Raw genomic sequence first — 17,260 nt, forward strand, 5'->3', positions numbered from 1 at the left:
TATGGAATTGATACGTGCAGCAAAGTATCTAAGTTGCATATACTGATTATATAGTAAATTCCAGGTGGTGGTGGCATTGAACTTTAAATCTAGATGGAAGAGTGTGAGCAGCAATGGTGTTTAAGAGTGACCTGTCACACTAGGACGGTAGTGGGACAGTGCTGCTGGAACACGGCTGTAATTGTGTGAGCTTCGGCGTGCTTAGTGTGTGGCTGCATTCAGGGCATGGACAGGCTGCTGTGCCCAGTGCTGACTCTGGCCTGGATCTTGGGATTGCCCGTTTCACCAGTCCCAGAGTCACAGCACTCTCGGTTTTCTACGCCAAATTAATTTTGAAATTCTCAAACTATAAACCTAAAAATCTATCACAGGATACTTTTAAAAGAAGGCTATATCACAATCATTGAAGAAAAAACTCAGTTTAAACTAACCATAGTTACAGGCTATGTATTTGAGTGGCAGGAAAAAAAAAAAGATATTCATATCCCTTTGAAATTTGCTTTAATTTAGTGTAGCAATTTTCCACCTTTTTCATCTCACAGCACACATAAACTGATTACTGAAGTTCAGCAGCACACCAGAAAATACATTTTTGATGATCTGACCAAGAAATAGGTATAATTTTGATTTATTCACACCGGATGGCTATTGTGGGGTTGGCTGTTGTCCTTTTTTTTATTTGACATTCTGAGGCAGCGGTATTCAACCTGTGGGTTGCGACCCCTTTGGTGGTTGAACGACCCTTTCATTGGGGTCGCCTAAGACCATCCTGAATATCAGATATTTACATGACGATTCATAACAGTAGCAACATTACAGTTATGAAGTAGCAACGAAAATAATTTTATGGTTGGGTCACAACATGAGGAACTGTATTTACAGGGCCAGAAGGCTGAGAACCACTGATCTAAGGGAAAAGTCAATGCCCCTAACTAGTCAGGTGCTACATGTTTTAAAAATTCTTGCGGCCCACCAGTTGGAAGTCGCTGATTTAGTGTATGGCAATTGACTAGAAACTAGAATTTGGAAAAATAAAAAAAAAAACCCACTGATTTTTAAATTGCTGATCTTCCAGTTAAGGGACTAAATAAATCTGTAATCAGAAAACCTTTAGGCACTATTCATTATTAGACATGTGTGATAGACACTTTGTCCTAGGTTCACAGTGTTTGTCCATGTCAGAAAGGAAGTATTGATCTCTTCGTTGCTCGTTGCGGGCATTGATTGATGGTGAGCCACCCGCTGCCCTCACGGGCCATTGCTGCTTCCTGGCAGAGCGCAACATTAGGCGTCCTAGGCATCGAGATCAGCCTTAGCCACGTCCCTCTGACTGCCGTGCTCGCGTCGGGGTGGCGTGGGGTGGCTGGGAACAAAGTCCTTGGGGAACAGCACTCCCTGCCCTCGATAAAGAATTGCTGGTTTATGCCACCAGGAGGTCGGGGCGAAGCTGTCAGAAGTCCCTTAGCCCAGTGTCAGGTGTGATGCTTTCCTCGAGGCTGCTCAGTGGCCCCTGTGTCATTCCTGGTGGAAAGCTGTTGAGGAGTCTGGGCTCGCCTGCCTGAGAGCACCGGTGGCAGGTGTCAAAGGCAACACCTTTAGAATAAGCCTTCCTGCTTCCCTTAGTGTGCCTAACCCGTCAGCGCCCACGGAGACAGTCCTTACGTTCTTCTCTGCCGTATGTGAGCTTAATGTTCCTGCTGCACGTACACTTTGGGAGACGCACTCCAGGAAATCGCTGTTTGCCAGTGGGAGAGCCGATGGAACTTGGAGAGAGACTTTGTTAGCATATTTTTGCCATTTTCGGGGCATTAACAGTTACACTTTTGTGTATGAATTTCATCTCCACCAATCAGCATGGTTAATAAAATTTAAAATATTAGTAACAATGTGTGGAAATACTTACATTTCTGTTCTTTTGCTTTTGTAAGTTAATGATTACTGCTTGAAATGTCTTTGTTTTCTCTTCAAGGTTCAAAAACGAGAAAGAGAGTCCAGAAGTAAACCACATGCTGTGAGCCAGTTTTTCTTTTCTTCCTGTCATTCGGCTTTTTCTTCATTTTCTGTTTTGCGTGTTTTCATGTGGGTCTTGTGGGTGGGGGTAACAGGGAAATACCTATGTCTTTGAAAAACAAATTTTCTATTGGAATAAATGCTTTGTACAGTTTATTAAAGGCTAACTTATAAAATTTCAGAATGTTTAGGTTGCATGTACTCTTTAAGCTGCCCGGCTGTGGGAAAGGTCTGGGTACTTGGAAGAACTGCTGTGAGGTGCACTTTCCAGTTGTGTGTATTTCCCAGAGGGTCAAATGTTTGGCCGAGTCCTTCCTCTTAAGGAAATGCGAAACTTCAAATAAAGGGGTCTTTTTGCTTGATACAAGTTCAGTTTGCTGTGGCCATGTTTGGTTTTTATTGATTTTGTTCAGTCCCACAAGCATGTAAGCACCCGCTGTATGAGGCAGGAGATACAGAGAAGGGGAAGGAAGTGAAAGAAAAGGTGGGTAATGAGCACGTGGGGCTGGTCGAATACACATGCTTGAAAGCGAGGTTATGTAAGAATTATGTAAGTGGGCAGGCTCTGTGGGAAGAAGATGGGGTAATTGCCAAGTGATGGCACGGTCACAGAGTTTATATATAGACACTTCCATAAGGAAATACTGTGAAATAAATCTCTATAGCTTTCTGTCTGTCTGTGTCTGTCTGTCTGTTTAATGGGTCTATCTCTATGTCTAATTGTTCATTCACAGATTATTTTTCTTAAAAGTTTCATTTTTTGTAGCATATCATATTTGTACAGTAAAGCAAGCAGTTGAGAGTTTTGGTGATTAGAAATTTTAAGATGTGGACTTTTTGTAGTTGCCCTGGAAACCAACACTTGGAATTTAAACGTTTATGAACAGTTTCAAGATTTGCTTTGTTAGAGAACCTGGGGCTGGATTGGCGTCGCTAAATGTTGGCACACCTTTACCAGCTGTGTCATGTCCAGGGTTTTCAGATGGTGTAGAGACACACTTTTATTTAAGTCTTTAAGCATTTATTTCTAATACATATTCAAAATCTGAGTAGCATGTTAAACTGGTGATTCTCTGTACTGCTTAGGACAAGCCTCATTTAGGGACTTTAGTTTTTTAAAAGGGCCTTGATCGGAAGAGAATATTAAGTGCGGGTGGGATGTCTTCAGCTAAAAATGGTCCAGGTTGTACCAAGTGTGAGCAGCTCTGGACCAACCCAAAGACAGGAACTTGCACTCTCTGATGCGGACACTCCGCTGTCCCTGCAGCAGGTGCCTCTGAAGCAGGTGCCCCTGACGTGGTCAGACACTGACGAGTGTGGAACAGACGGCAGACTTTCCTATGAGGTTAGTCTCAAAAGCCTCGCGAAGTTGTAGGGCCCTGTGTCTTTCCAGAAGAGGGAACTCGGCTCTGGGCAGAGACTTCTGCTTTCTGGAGAATGTTGGATTTAGTCCTCGCCAGTGCTATGGTCCCAAGTTTATTTGTAACACTTAAATCAACTCTCAAGTTCTGTTTCAAACACATTGACGCCTAAAATAGGATCAACTGTGTGTGGTGTGTTTTTGTGTATATGCCTTAGCCTTTTTTGTTTTTCAAAACACAAAAACATAGCAAAACCTGTTGGTTAAATATTAAGAAAACAAATATTTCCTCACATATTGTTTTTACAAGTGCTGGCATTTTCTCGAATGTTCCTCTGTTGGCAGGACTGCAGAAATGGAGAGCTAGTAGCCATAGTAGCCAGCCTGATTCTGCTGCTGGGTTTCTTTCCCCGCCTTGGGCTGGTTTTTCTTACCACCTGTGTTAAAAAAAAATTAAAAAAGGGTGAATAATGTCCCTGCCATCAGAGTTATGCTTTCGTGTTTTTTGCCTTTTCCAGTTCTGCGCTAACTCTGTGCGTCTGGCGTTGTTTCTGTTTTCTTTCCAGTCCCCGCATTCAGTGGGGCTCGCCATTCTTTGTTCCCCCGTCACAGTTGGGCTTCCATATCTGACGTGTGCTCCTCGCACATTTTGTCGCCTGCTTGGCCGTTCTCTCAGGTCCGTGGAGGACCAACACCTGTGCCGCTCCTGGCCTTCACCCACTGGAGCCGTGCGCCCCGGGGCCCGGCAGCAGCCAGGCAGCGGGTGCAGCTGCCGGGCCCTGCAGGAAGGGAGCGTCCGGTGCTCTCAGGGGTCACCTCTGAGACAGACCAGCCCGCGGCTTCCTCTGAGTTACTAGGTTCACTGCCTGTAGAGACCTGAGCCCCAGTGATACAGCAGTGGCGGAAATAGAAGTAAATTAGTGCATTTGGTGTGTGTCTGTATATACAGTTGAGACTGTACGCTTGGTTATCCTTTCAGCTTCTATTTTTAGTGGCCTTTATTTGTCTGGTTATCAAGAAGTATTAATAACACATGGTCATTGTAGGAAATTGAGAACATACAGAAAGAAACTGTGCAAAGACAAATGGGCCATGCCACGACCGTACCACCCTCGACAACCACTGCGGACGTGAGTTTCTTCTAGTCCAGGGGTGGGCAAACTTTTTGATTCGAGGGCCACAATGGGTTCTTAAACTGGACCGGAGGGCCGGAACAAAAGCATGGATGGAGTGTTTGTGTGAACTAATATAAATTCAAAGTAAACATCATTACATAAAAGGGTACGGTCTTTTTTTTTTTTTTTAGTTTTATTCATTTCAAACAGGCCGGATCCGGCTCGCGGGCCGTAGTTTGCCCACGGCTGTTAGTCTGTTCAGGCACTTTTATCTTGAAATAATTACCAAACTTGATAGACAGCTTTATATTCTGCTTTTTAAAGCGAATTTTAATATTTTCTGTGTTATTACAGATAAGTATAGTAAGTGTAATTTTTTTTCTTATGGATTCATGGCCATTTCCCTAATATTGGACATTTAAGTTGTTTTCAGTATGGAATAGTATAAGCAATACTCTTTAATAAAAGTGGGCGGAAACCTTTACCCACATGTACAAGTATTTCTTTAGATTTTCTGAAGGGAACCGCTTTGCCAAAGACTAGAAGAATGGAAGAAGGTTGCTGATGCCTGTTATCCAATTGCCTTGTAAAATCTGTCCCCGGACCTTTACGTGCTCGGTACAGCAGCATGCTCCTCACGTTCCTGTCTCCGGAGCAGTACTAGTTTTCATAATTCGGTAACAAATTCTCTTAATGGCGGGTAAACCTGAGCAGCTCTTATGTGTAATCTGCTCATTCTCTTCTCTCTTTGGACTGGCTGTACTCTTTGTATAGTAATCATCTTAACCCTTTGTCATGTTCGTTGCTAACTTTTTCTGTGTTATTTTTTTATTATATTTTCTTATGAAGCTTGATTTTTATGGCTTAATCTATTGATCTTTTTCATGATAAATTCTGCCACTGTTTTAAAATTTTCCCATCTTGGAATCAGAAATATGTACCATAACTTTTTCTAGGTTTTTTGTTTTAGTACTTCCAAATTTTTAATCCGTGTGAAATTTACCTTGGTGTGTGTATGCCATGAGGTAAGACTCACAACGGATTTTTTTTCCAAATAGCTAACCAGTGGTTTCAGTTCATTTGTTAAATAGATTCTCTTTCCCGCCCTGGTTTGGGATGTCTGCTGTGTTACATATTACGTTCTTACTCCGGGGTCTGTTTCTGGACTGAGTGTTCTGTTTCATTGATCTGTCTGTTCTTATGCCACCACACTGATTTATTAATGCCATTTAACTTACTAATTCTTATTTATTGCCCAATGTGCATTAAATAGATCAAAATGAAAGAAAAGTTTACACATAATCTCGTCAAAAGTAAAAAGTCAAACTCTGGTCCTGTGGCTGTGCTGTTTTGAGTCCTGCTTCACGCCGACTTACATTTCACAGTTCAGGCGGCTGCGTGGGTGAAGTTTTGTGGGTTTTGTGTTTTCCTTCAGTGCACAGGCTGCTCTGTGCCCTCGCTTGTGAAGCCCTGCACACAGCGTGGTGAGCAGAGGGGAGAGGGCCGGTCACTTGAACTTTCCTGGATGGAGAAATGCATGTTCCAGACCCTTAAGAAAGGATCGTTGTGTTTGGGGCATTTTGGTTCCCCTCTCCTCCCCACTGCTCGCCCCAAATAAAAGCTCTGCCTTCTTTATGTGATGAACTCCCCCGAACACATTGGTGCTCATGCACCAGTCACCCCTGGAGAAGGACTGTGTGTCCTTCCTGGGCAGCACCTGCAGAGGTAGGACCTGCTCCCTCCCAACAGCCCTCCTCCCGCAGCCCCATGGGGCTCTAGTCCAACAGCCTTGGCGGATATGTAAAGGCTTAGGATAAAAATATGTCATTTATCCCACTATTTGTAATTTAAAGAAGGATCATGCAGACATTTTGAAAGATACGCATATAGTCCCAGTGGTCTCACCCCCCTTTTAAAGTTTCTAACCAGGTTTTTGGCAGAAGTTGTCTGTTCGAGGTGCTGCAGTTGCGGGTAAGCCTTTGATATGTCATGCCAAGTGCTCAGGAGGCAGAGGTGGCCACAGTTCCATCACGTGGTTTCCCGGGCCCTGTCCTGTGGGATCAGAGAAGCCACAGCCAGGAGAGCCCAGGGCGAGGCGCCAGGGATCCCAGGCCCCTGCTGCTCCCAGCTCGCTGTGAGCTGCACCCAGAAATGTGTCCAGGGGGGTCAAGCTAAGCGAGCAGCCACCCTAATACCCGGTTGGTCTTTTAGCAGCAAAATTGGGGGGAAATAGGAAACTGAAAAAATGGTGTTTTTTCCCGGTGTTCCTGTTGCTCTCCCCATTTGAATGAAGAGTCCCTAACAAAAGAAGCGCTGCCTGGAGACTGCATTTGCCGCTCTCGACTCCAGTTGTGTGTAAATATTAGAAAACAGCGGGGCCCCGCATTCCAAGAACCACTTGAGCAGTGCCACGAAGACAAGTGTCCTTCCTGGTGTTGTCGCCGCACTCCCCGCTCTCCTGCTGTTTCTAATCTGTGCGCGCAGCCGTGCAAGAACCGGACTGACATTTACAGGCGCAGCAGGGAGCACTTGACGAGGGGATGTTAAAGACTCCAGTGCCTCCGCTGCCTGGCCACCGCACGGCGCGGGGCAAGGAGGGCGTCCGTGCTGAGGCCCCGAGTGGAGCGGCCCCTCCACCTCAGCTTTCCCGCAGGCGTCACTGGTCCTCAGGCCGCCTGCCTAAGGAGCATCTACTTCTGTGCACAGGACCGGGGAAGGTCTGTGCCTCCCTCCTCCCGCCCGTCCCCGCTAGGCTCTCCAGGAGTGTTCCTTGTGCAGGAATAACTAACTGCATGAAGACACAGCCCCCGGGATCCGATCCGCCGCAGCAGGTAGGGGGAGAGGGGCAGTTGCTTTGTTCCGAGCCTGACACTCCTCCGTCGCCCTCCTGGCCAGATCCGCGCGGACCGCAGTGCAGTTAGGCCCGCGCAAGTGTCTGGTTGGCTTCTCCTCCGCGAGGCGCTCCCGTGGGAGTAAGGCGAGACAGACTGTCATTTGCTATTACTAATTCTGTTAGCATTATCGCTGGCGCTTTTTTTCGTAATTAGCTATCTTAGTTGGCTCTTAAATTTTAATAGCCAATTGAAGCTACGTTTTAGCCAAGTTCCATATCTAAATTGCATTCAGTCCATTAACAAAGTTGGTTAAAAGGCTATTAAGACAAAAGCCAATATATGGCGGCTTGCACTTCCCTCTCTGCGTCGGCCACTCAGCTTCCCCCTCGCTCTGAAGGGACTTCCTCTCTGCGAGCAAAGTGGCAGGTGAGCCGGACGCAATTTCCAGGGGCAAGAAACTAATGTCAACAAGATTTTATTGAAATATGCCACTGCCACCCGGCTGGCATGGCTGAGTGGTTGAGTGTCAACCTCTGGGCCAGGAGGTCACAGTTCGATTCCAGGTCGGGGCACATGCCTGGGTTGTAGGCTTGATCCCCAGTGTGGGGCGTGCAGGAGGCAGCCAATCAATGATCCCTGTCATCACTGATGTTTCTCTCTCTCTCTCTCTCCCTCTCCCTTCCTCTCTCTGAAGTCGATAAAAATGTCACTGCCTACCCCTGCCCCCTTTTTCCTTTTTGTGAGGGTTCTTTGGGGTTGGGTTTTGTCTGGTCGATGGTGACGGAGGGTGGAAGAAAGGGGCATTTAATATTCCTACTTAACACTGACAGGTTCTGAAAAGTGAATCATTGAAATGATATTTTTCTCCATTTCGGTGGATCAAAATTATTAGCTAAGCCATCTGAGGCACCTTCTGGTAGAATTGTAGTCTTGCTGGGTTTCGTGTGTAAAACGTTTTGCCAGACAGTAAAAAAGAACTGCAGACAAGCCAGCACATGGCCCCTGGTACGTGCGGCCTAGCGACAGCGCTGAAAGGTCACAGACAGAGCCCAGCGCTGGTGGCTTCATCGGAGGACCGAAGGGGAGCAGAGGGGACCTGCCGCTGTGATGGTAAAGAAACAATTAAGAACCTTTCCTTTTCCCTCACCGGCACCATCTTCACAACCATTTAAAATAGGTGCATAGAGTTTCACCCAGTATATTAGCAAAACACCCCCTCGTGTGTGTGTGTGTGTGTGTGTGTGTGTGTGTGCGCGCGCGCCTATGGACACATGCGTGCCCACGGGGAGACGGGAGTGCAGGGTCCAGCCCCTCGTGGTGGCTGACGGCATTTACCACCTTTCCTGTGATGGTCAGAGAGTCACTCCCTGCGGCCTCTGAGCCCTCGGTCACCGGGCCTCTTCCAGCACCTCAGGGCCCCTTGGCTTCATTCCCACCCATCTCCCTAGAAACCTCTGGAGCTCTGACTGTGTACTGTCTCTCCTATTGGCTATTTTCTAAAAATGCTGCAGGCTTAGGACTCTGAGTCACGATCCTACCCCGAGGGCAACAAGAAGGAAAGCTCAGGAAGGTGCTCTAGACACTGCAAACCCAGAGTCTTGAGTAACCCACTCACAGCGCCTGCGGCTTAGTGAGCTCAGACTGGGTCTGATGGAGGCGATTTACATCCGTATCCCAGTGCACCCAGTCTTCCCAGCGAGCGGCCCCACGGGAAGAAGCTCTTCATAGCTCAGAGCGCTGAGCAGGGAGGTAGAGGGACCGGCCCAAGGTCACACAGTGGGCACTAGAGAGCCAGGGTGCGAGCCAGTCGACTCCCAGGTCCGTGTTTCTCTCCAGTGGTTCCCTAAGTTGGCCTTGGGGCCAAGGCTCCCGAGTGTCATCGGCCCCCCCATCCTCCCCTCCCCACCCCCTCCCATTGAGAGGCTCTCTGTCCGCAGTTTGGGCGGATTGCCCTCACTTTAAAGTCCCTTTCTCTGTCTTGGAGGGAGGGCAGACGGAGCCGGCCACCAGCCAGCCATCTGGAGGGGCCAGGCATAGAGGCATTATTGTCTCTTGGTAAGAGCCGAGGATTTGTATGTCAAGGCCAAGCGGGGGGGAGATTAGATCTGCCCCCCGAGCTCCCCTGCGGGCCGGGCCCAGGACAGATGGCTCACTAGGGTCACTGGAGACGGAGTCAGGCCAAGTGGAAGTTCAGGTGAGAGGCCGTGGTTTGGGCTCCCATCAGCTGTCAGGAAAGTGAGCCCAGGGACTGCCTCCCGGCGCTCGGGTCCCCTTTTCATTCTGAAAACAGCTTCGGTGACTGTTCAGATGGGTGCTGTATGGGGTTCTGGTTGCGCATACACACTGCGCCTTTTATCGGGGTGCTGGTGTGGGGTGCAGGAGACGGCTTCACGGTGCAGCGGCTGGAGCCATGATCTCGTCTCCACCACTTGGTGCCTCAGTCTCCCCATCTGTGCATTGGGGATGACATACAAACCCCAAGCGTGTTCCCAACGATGAGACACTGTCCTGTGATGGTCCCATCAGGCACCTGCTCGCTCATGCCCATCCCTCTCCCCTTCCACCTTCACTGCTGCACTGGCTTATTCAGCAGGTGGTCACCCAGTGCCCGCTGCTGCCTGGCCCTCTGTGGGTGCCGTGGTTGGAGGGACTCTGAGCAAAGACAAAAGGTGGTCCCCTTCCAGCGAGGAAGGGAGGTGTGCTGTGCACATGAGCAGTGCGGGTGCTGTCAGAGGTGGTGGGCTCCCAGAGGAGGTGACGGTCAGAGGCCGGGTGCTCTCACTCCTCCCTGCCTGAGCTCTCTCTCCTCCCTGCCTGAGCACTCCCTCCTCCCTCCCTGAGCTCTCCCTCCTCCCTGCCTGAGCACTCCCTCCTCCCTCCCTGAGCGCTCTCCTCCCTGCCTGAGCTCTCCCTCCTCCCTGCCTGAGCTCTCCCTCCTCCCTGCCTGAGCTCTCCCTCCTCCCTCCCTGAGCTCTCCCTCCTCCCTGCCTGAGCTCTCCCTCCTCCCTCCCTGAGCTCTCCCTCCTCCCTCCCTGAGCTCTCCCTCCTCCCTCCCTGAGCTCTCCCTCCTCCCTCCCTGAGCTCTCCCTCCTCCCTCCCTGAGCTCTCCCTCCTCCCTGCCTGAGCTCTCCCTCCTCCCTCCCTGAGCTCTCCCTCCTCCCTGCCTGAGCTCTCCCTCCTCCCTCCCTGAGCTCTCCCTCCTCCCTCCCTGAGCTCTCCCTCCTCCCTCCCTGAGCTCTCCCTCCTCCCTGCCTGAGCTCTCCCTCCTCCCTCCCTGAGCTCTCTTTCTGCCCTGCAGGTGCTCTCCCTCCTCCCTGAAGGTGCTCTCTCCTGCCTGAAGGAGCCCTTCCACAGTCGGGCCCAGCCAGGCTTTGCAGTTCTAACCAGGAGTGCATGGCCATTTCCTTCTCCTCTGAGGACGGCTCTGCGCCTTCCTGCTCCTGCTCCAGCTTCAGCCTGCACAAATATCTGAGCTCACAGTTGGGCCTGGTTCCCAGGAGCAGGGGACGGTGCTGTGTGTTCATAGTGAGCCTGTGTACGGGACAATCACACGGAACTGCTCTCCCTCCTAAACATGCAGAAAACACTTACCAGTCCCACAACGGCCCGCCCCACGCTGCCTTCTCCTGCAGAGCACGACGCACAAGGACCGGGCGGGCTCCCCGGCTCCCCGGGCACATTCGTTATCCATCAGCGAGGGTGGTGAGTGGTCATTTCTGAGCCGGTAAAAAGGGGTTTGTGTGGATATAGTCTGGGACTCTCCCACTCACCCTGGTGCATGGATTAAGCAGCTACCATGTGCAAGACCCTGGGGGCGCAGGCACAGTCACTATCAAGGGCGTCTTCCATGCGGTCATTGGCTGGGCCTCTGATGCACCCCCTCCTTCAATCCTCACAGCCCCCCTGCGAAGGGCACTGGGGCTGGGAGGGGCTCAGGAGGTGGACCAAGTCCCCTGAGTTAGTAAAGAGCTAAGCTGGGGTCTCAGGCCCAGGCCGCGAGGCCACATGCTTGACCCCTCACCACCGTGACCCTGACCCTCGACTCCTCTGTCCCCTCCCACCTCCTCAGCGACCCGGTGAGCCCGGAGGGACCCAGGCTTCCTGGGAGGTGGCACGTGAGAAGCTACAGCAGTGCCTCCTGCTGTTGTTCCCATGTGATGGGTGAATCGTGTCCCCCACAGATACACTCTCTAGTCCCGGAAAATCTGCACTTGGAGCGGGTCTTACACAGTAACCAGGTCAACATAAGGCCATTAGGGTGGCCCTGTCCTTCAGGAAGGGAGAGTGGACACCGGTTCCACAGGGGGAGATGGCAGGGGCCTCCCCCTGCCCCATGGGCCTCCCCACCTCTCTGAGCACTCGCTCACTGGGGCCTCTCCCCTCCGCTCACACTGTCCCGGGCACTCTGGTTTTCCCAATTTCTGGAGCACCCCGCTCATTTTCATCTGTGGCCCCCCCCCCCCCCCCCCCCCGCGTACATGCTCCCCTTCCCTCTCCTTCTCCCCTGGATCCTCTCCCCTCATCCTCGATGCCTTAACAGCTCTGGCCCGTGATCCCCCACTGTCCCTCGAGTGACCCCAGGGTCCTGTGCCTCATCGTTTGTCATTTTCTCTCTGTTGGTCTTTTGTGTTTGTCCTCCGTGGCGTGCCTCCTCGGCCTGCTCTGAACAGGGGGATGCTGTGTCTGGCACTCGCTTCCCCTGGTGCCCAGACAGCACTCAGCTGGTTGCCAGGTCTCACCTGGGCCCTGGAAGGGCCCCCCTCAGTGGGACCTCTGCAGTCACATGGGGCCTCAGCCTCTAGGCCGGTGCGCCCATCCTGCAGCCAGTCCCACACCTGAATACACCAGCCCCTTGGCCCCGGGGAGCAAGGGCCCCTGAGGGAGGAGATGGACTGGAGGGGACACGCTTGCAGGAGAACTAGACTGGGGGGGTTAGGGGGCACCCAGCAGGGGGAGCGAGGAGGAGGAGCCTCGTCCAAGTGCAGGGCGAGATTTGTCTTCAGCAAGCTTTCTCCGATTTCCCCAAATGCTGGGAATTCATCAGGGGGTGGGCCCTGGGAGCCCCTTTGCAGTGAGCTCCCTGCCAGGAGACTCAGGGAAGTCACGGACAGTCCCAGGGGTCTCAAGCTGCCCAGGTCTGTCTTGCGCATCCGTCTGTCTGCTCGCCACACCTGCTGCTGGGAGTGCCTCCTGGGTGAGACCGTGGATGCACACAGATGCCCCGAGTGCAGCTGCCAATGGCTCCGGGCTTCTGTGCAGCTGGGCCGGAGGGTGAGGCCAGGCCCATGGCCACCTGCCCTGCAGACAGTCGCACTTTGGAGAGGGAGTGAGGGCCGGGCTAGGCTGAGTGGCCCAGGCTTGCAGGAGGGAGCAGCAGGGCTGTGGCCCCCAGGCCCCCCAGTAGCAGATGCTCAGTTCTCTGTTCTGTCCGAGGCTTCCAGGAAACCGCTGCCTCAGAGGGAACCCAGGCAGCAGCCCCTCCCCCAGGCCAGAGGGCGCTGGGCACTACTGCGGAGAGCCGGCCTGGGGGCAGTGACCTCCTCCGGGCTGTTGGCAGCCACAGCTGTGACGTGGTGGCTGTACAAGAGGCAGGACAGCAGACTGAGCTCCAGTTTGGCCGAAATACAGCCTTTGATCACATTCCTTCCACTCCTGCAGCTTCAGTCACCACTGCGCTGAGGCTCCTGAATCCCGGCTCCTTGCTAAGATTTCATCTCTGCCAGGAGGTGGTCTGCGCTCCCTCTAACCTTGCTTTCAAACTCCTGCTGCTCTGCCCAGTGGCTCCGTCGTTCTCCCAGAAACCGGGAATCACCCGGGATTTCTATCTCCACCTCAGAAATCCAACTGGTTAACCAGTGCCTGTGGGCTGTTTCTCCCTGCACCCCTTCCATCCGTCCACTCTTGTCATCTCTCTTGGCCTTTTAGCTTGGGGGTTCCTATTTCACACCCAAAGACTGTAGCAGCTGCCCCCTGGGCACCCTGCCCCACTCCCACCTACCCCCTGACTGTGCACACGGAAGCCAGAGCGATCTCTCCACCATGCAGGCCTGTTCACGTCACTCCAATCCCAATAGTCCTTCATCACATCGGACAGTCCAAGCTCCTTTAGGACATGTGATTCCCCCAAGGAGCTGCCCCAGCCATGCCCGTGGACTCCTCCCTTCCTGTCTTACCTCTGTGCCCTTCCACCCATCCATTTATCCACCCACCCATCCATCCATTATCCATCCACCCATCCAACCATCCATCCATCCATTATCCATCCACCCATCCATTTATCCACCCACCCATCCATCCATTATCCATCCATCCTCCACCCATCCATCTACCCATCCATCCATCCACCCATCCACCCATTCACCCATCCACCCATCCATCTACCCATCCATCCATCCACCCATCCACCCATCCATCTACCCATCCGTCCATCCACCCATCCACCCATCCATCCATCCACCCACCCATCCATCTGCCCGTCCGTCCATCCATCCATCCATCCATCCATCCATCCATCCATCCATCCAAAAATCTATCCATCCACCCACCCAATAAAATCCAATAATACATCTTTATGTATCCCTGTGACTCATGCATAAAAACGTTGCTATTTATTGGGACAAACAACACCAGAAATCCCATATGGGAAATTAAGGATAACAAAACAAAAGGCTCCATCTCCCTTTCTTAATGCTTTCTATTTTTTGTGGCCTCTTGAGTTAATTTTTCACAATGTTTCCTCTTACTTTCTCTCCCCCCGTCCCCGTCCCGCCCCCCCCCCCCCACCGTTTGCATTTTGCTTGGGGTGAAAAATGGTCATTTGCACCGAGCCAATACGAGACCCACTCTTTGGGTGCGTTTGTGAAATGGCCATGCGACAGCCTCCGCTTGGTAAAATGGACCGTCTCTCGCAGAGCGCACGGGAATAGTCGCACACACACGCGGGGAGCATCACTCCATTCCGGAGGGAGTGCCAAGGCGGGCGAGGAAGGCACACACCACGCAGGTGCAGAAAGAGCTCAGGAGAACCGCCTCGTCGTGTTTCGCAGCCTCGGAAACAGCCCCCGACACGGGGATTATTTAAAAAACAAAACCGACACAGAGGGGCTTGGCCCGCGTGTTGTTCATTTCGGAGCGTCTTTATTATTTATTTATTTATGTTAAGGATGGAAACCCCTTGCTCGGTGGCGCGCAGCCCTAATGAGAACCGGCGGCACCGGGCGCTCCCAGCATTCCGCCCCCAGCCGCGCGGGTCCCCGGGCTCCTGGCATGCAGATGCCTCATTACGGACACATGCCCTGTCATGTGCTATTCCTCACTTAGTGACAATTTGTCACTGTCACCCTTGACATGTCACTCCCCGGCAGACGGATTTGACTCCGGTGCCAAGCCTGACACTTGGATGAGAGGCGGTCGTAATCGGAATTGAAATACCGGGTCGAGAGTGGCTGGTTTCACTCTGACACAATTCTGATACCACACAGAACGAGAGAAGTGCTGTATTTAAAGGGGGAGGGCTTCTGTTTTAAAAGCTCGCCCCCGCCCCCCGCTCCTGCTCTCTCTTGCTCTGAGTCTGAGTATTCAATTATTCTTTAGGATAATGCTTTTATTTTTGAAGGATTAAGTCTTGCGTTTTAATAACATGCATTTTCAATTAAGTGCACCCAGACCCAAGATCCATGGATATAACTATTACTTAAACTATAAGTAATGGCTGCATGCAAAAATTAGGAAACATTGTGCTTTAGATAAATTACATTCAAATTAGTCCTTGTTATAAGTGGGATAGAAAATGGGTTTTTAGCTCGGGCTGGCCGAAGCGCCAACATTTGTATCTACTTCATTTGTTTAAATAAATTTCAAGCCAGATTGAAACCCACACGGCCTGACATTAATTGAACGCTGCCACACGACACAGTTCCACACACCACTGAAGAATGAGTTCTTACTGGCTTGAACGAGAAATATTCCAACCTTTCTACTACTAAAATAGTACGACTTAGTGATTCTGTAAGCCATCCTTAAGCGGTGTAAATCTTAATAAAATGCATTTACAAAGACTGTATGCAGGGGTGTTTAAGAAACAGTATTTTTTTCCCCCTGAAGAGATGTTTGCATTTTTTTTCCTGTGGGAAGAGATGCTTTTGCACAATGTTTTCCCGTTCACACGGCTTTCCTTTCCAGGCGAGGGCAGATTTCCCTGCCTCCCAGCTCGCCTGCCCTTCCTGGGGCTGGGAAAGGACAACGGGAGCATCCTCGCACCCTCTGTCCTGGGAGAGAGGACGGGCGGGGTGCGCACACGCCTCGAGATGCCCTCCTGTAGGGAATCCCCTGGGACCTGGTTCTGTTTTCAGGCACCCAGAGTCCAGTGTGCCAGCTGACAGCGAGGATTGTAAATGCCGCCTGAGTCAGGGTTCTCGAGTCACGACCGAGGGGTCCTCTCCCCCTGGGAGCCCATCAGCAGCGGGTTGGGTGTCCAGTGGCACAGAGGAACCCCAGCCTGAACGTGTGCCCCTTTGCAAGATGCGTTTCCCGAGCACCTGTGCTCTGGGGAGCTGGGGCAGCAGGGACAGAGCTGGGAACGAGGGTGGCCGCCATCCACCGTGTGCAGAGGAAGGAGACAGGTGCCGGGGAGATTCTAGGCCTGTCGGGAGCCTCGCAGACGCGAGGAAGGAGGGTCCATCCAGGAGCCCATGGGCGGGAGGGGGAGGCGTGCAGCACAGGTGTTTGGAGGAAGCCGGAGCAGTAGGAGGCAGGCTTGGGGCTCAGAGTACACGGGGTCGTGTGGGAATTGGAGGAAGTCGGGGGGACTGAGCGTTTGGGCGAAGCTCCCCGCACCCACGGACCGGATGGGCCCTGGGATGGCTGTCCCAGGGACTTGAGCGCTGGCAGGCCTCTGGCTGGGCCTGGGCCTCTCCTGGGTCCTCTGTGTCGATGGGCTGGAGCCATACTTGTGAAAACGCAGGCCCCATAGCATCTCTGGGGACTGTCCCCGCGCTGTGGGACATTGTGTTTGCTAGAAAGGGGAAGCACTGGGAGACCCCTGCAGAGGAACAGACCACCCGCGGACAGGATTCTCCCCGGCCCGGGCGCCAGGGTCCTGGTTGGAGGTCAGTCCCATCAGCTCTTCACCACTTTCTGTCGGCCGCGTGTTCACGCGTTAGTTCACTCCGTGAGTGGTGCGTGCTGATGTCTCAGGACAAAGCAGTGGGCAGTCCCGCACTCAGCCCCCCGGGCTCTGTGTCAGCGGGAGGGGTGACAGCGTCACAGTGACACTCACAGGAGCCGCGGCCGAGGCTGGGGCTGGACAGGGCGGATGGAGCTGGGCCAGAGCGCTCCTGCCAGGCCCTGGAGAGGAGACAGGCCCCAACCATCTCGGAGCCCGAAGACGGGGCTCCAGTCTGAGCTCCGAGGTGACCACTTAGATCCCGGGCACGTCAGCTGGCGTTGGGCCCGTTTCCTCGTCCAGAGGATAGAGACAGTCATAATGGTGAGAGCCGAACGGGATAGCTAGCGCACAGGAAAAGAACCCGGGACACGGCAGGGCTCCGTGGTGGCTAGGGGCCGGACGGACAGACACCACCTTTCCTAGGCATTTAGCGTAGGACAGCCAGCCAATGGGAAGCGATGGGCATCGACTGCCAACTCCAACCACTACAGAAGCAAGTCAGAGCAGCTGTGGCAGCGGCACACTGCTGTCCCCATTTCACAGGCGAGGAAACTGAGGCTCGGGAGGGAAGCAGCTGGCGTGGGGGCACTCAGCTGGTGAGGAGGGTGGCGAGGGACTTGCCTCTGGCCCTGTGCTCCTCTCCCTGCACTGGGCGCAGCCGCTGGAGCTGACAGTCTAGCCCAGGGGCACTCCACCAGGGGCCTAATGCCCCTGGGGGCGTCTGGCAGTGTGAGGGGGCACTGTGGTTGGCGTGACACATGCACAGGAAGTCCCC

The 17,260-nt window shown here is 52.5% G+C and overlaps 1 protein-coding gene across 6 annotated transcripts in view; it reads left to right on the top strand.

The window, feature by feature from the left end:
* VRK1 (VRK serine/threonine kinase 1) overlaps positions 1-17,260 on the top strand; it is a 104,729-nt gene that overhangs the window by 77,622 nt on the left and 9,847 nt on the right. For 4 of the 6 annotated variants that reach the window (XM_081101498.1, XM_081101501.1, XM_081101502.1 and 1 more), the window contains exon 13: positions 1,970-2,382. In XM_081101498.1, the coding sequence (XP_080957624.1) occupies positions 1,970-2,001 (32 nt within the window). In that variant the 3' untranslated portion in view covers positions 2,002-2,382. Of the gene's footprint in view, positions 1-1,969; positions 2,383-17,260 lie in introns of those variants that run through there. The other 2 variants (XM_081101499.1, XM_081101503.1) reach the window with 1 other exon arrangement.

Source organism: Myotis nattereri, assembly GCF_964212035.1.
Source record: "Myotis nattereri genome assembly, chromosome: 1".
In the NCBI taxonomy this organism is placed as follows: Eukaryota; Metazoa; Chordata; class Mammalia; order Chiroptera; family Vespertilionidae; genus Myotis; species Myotis nattereri.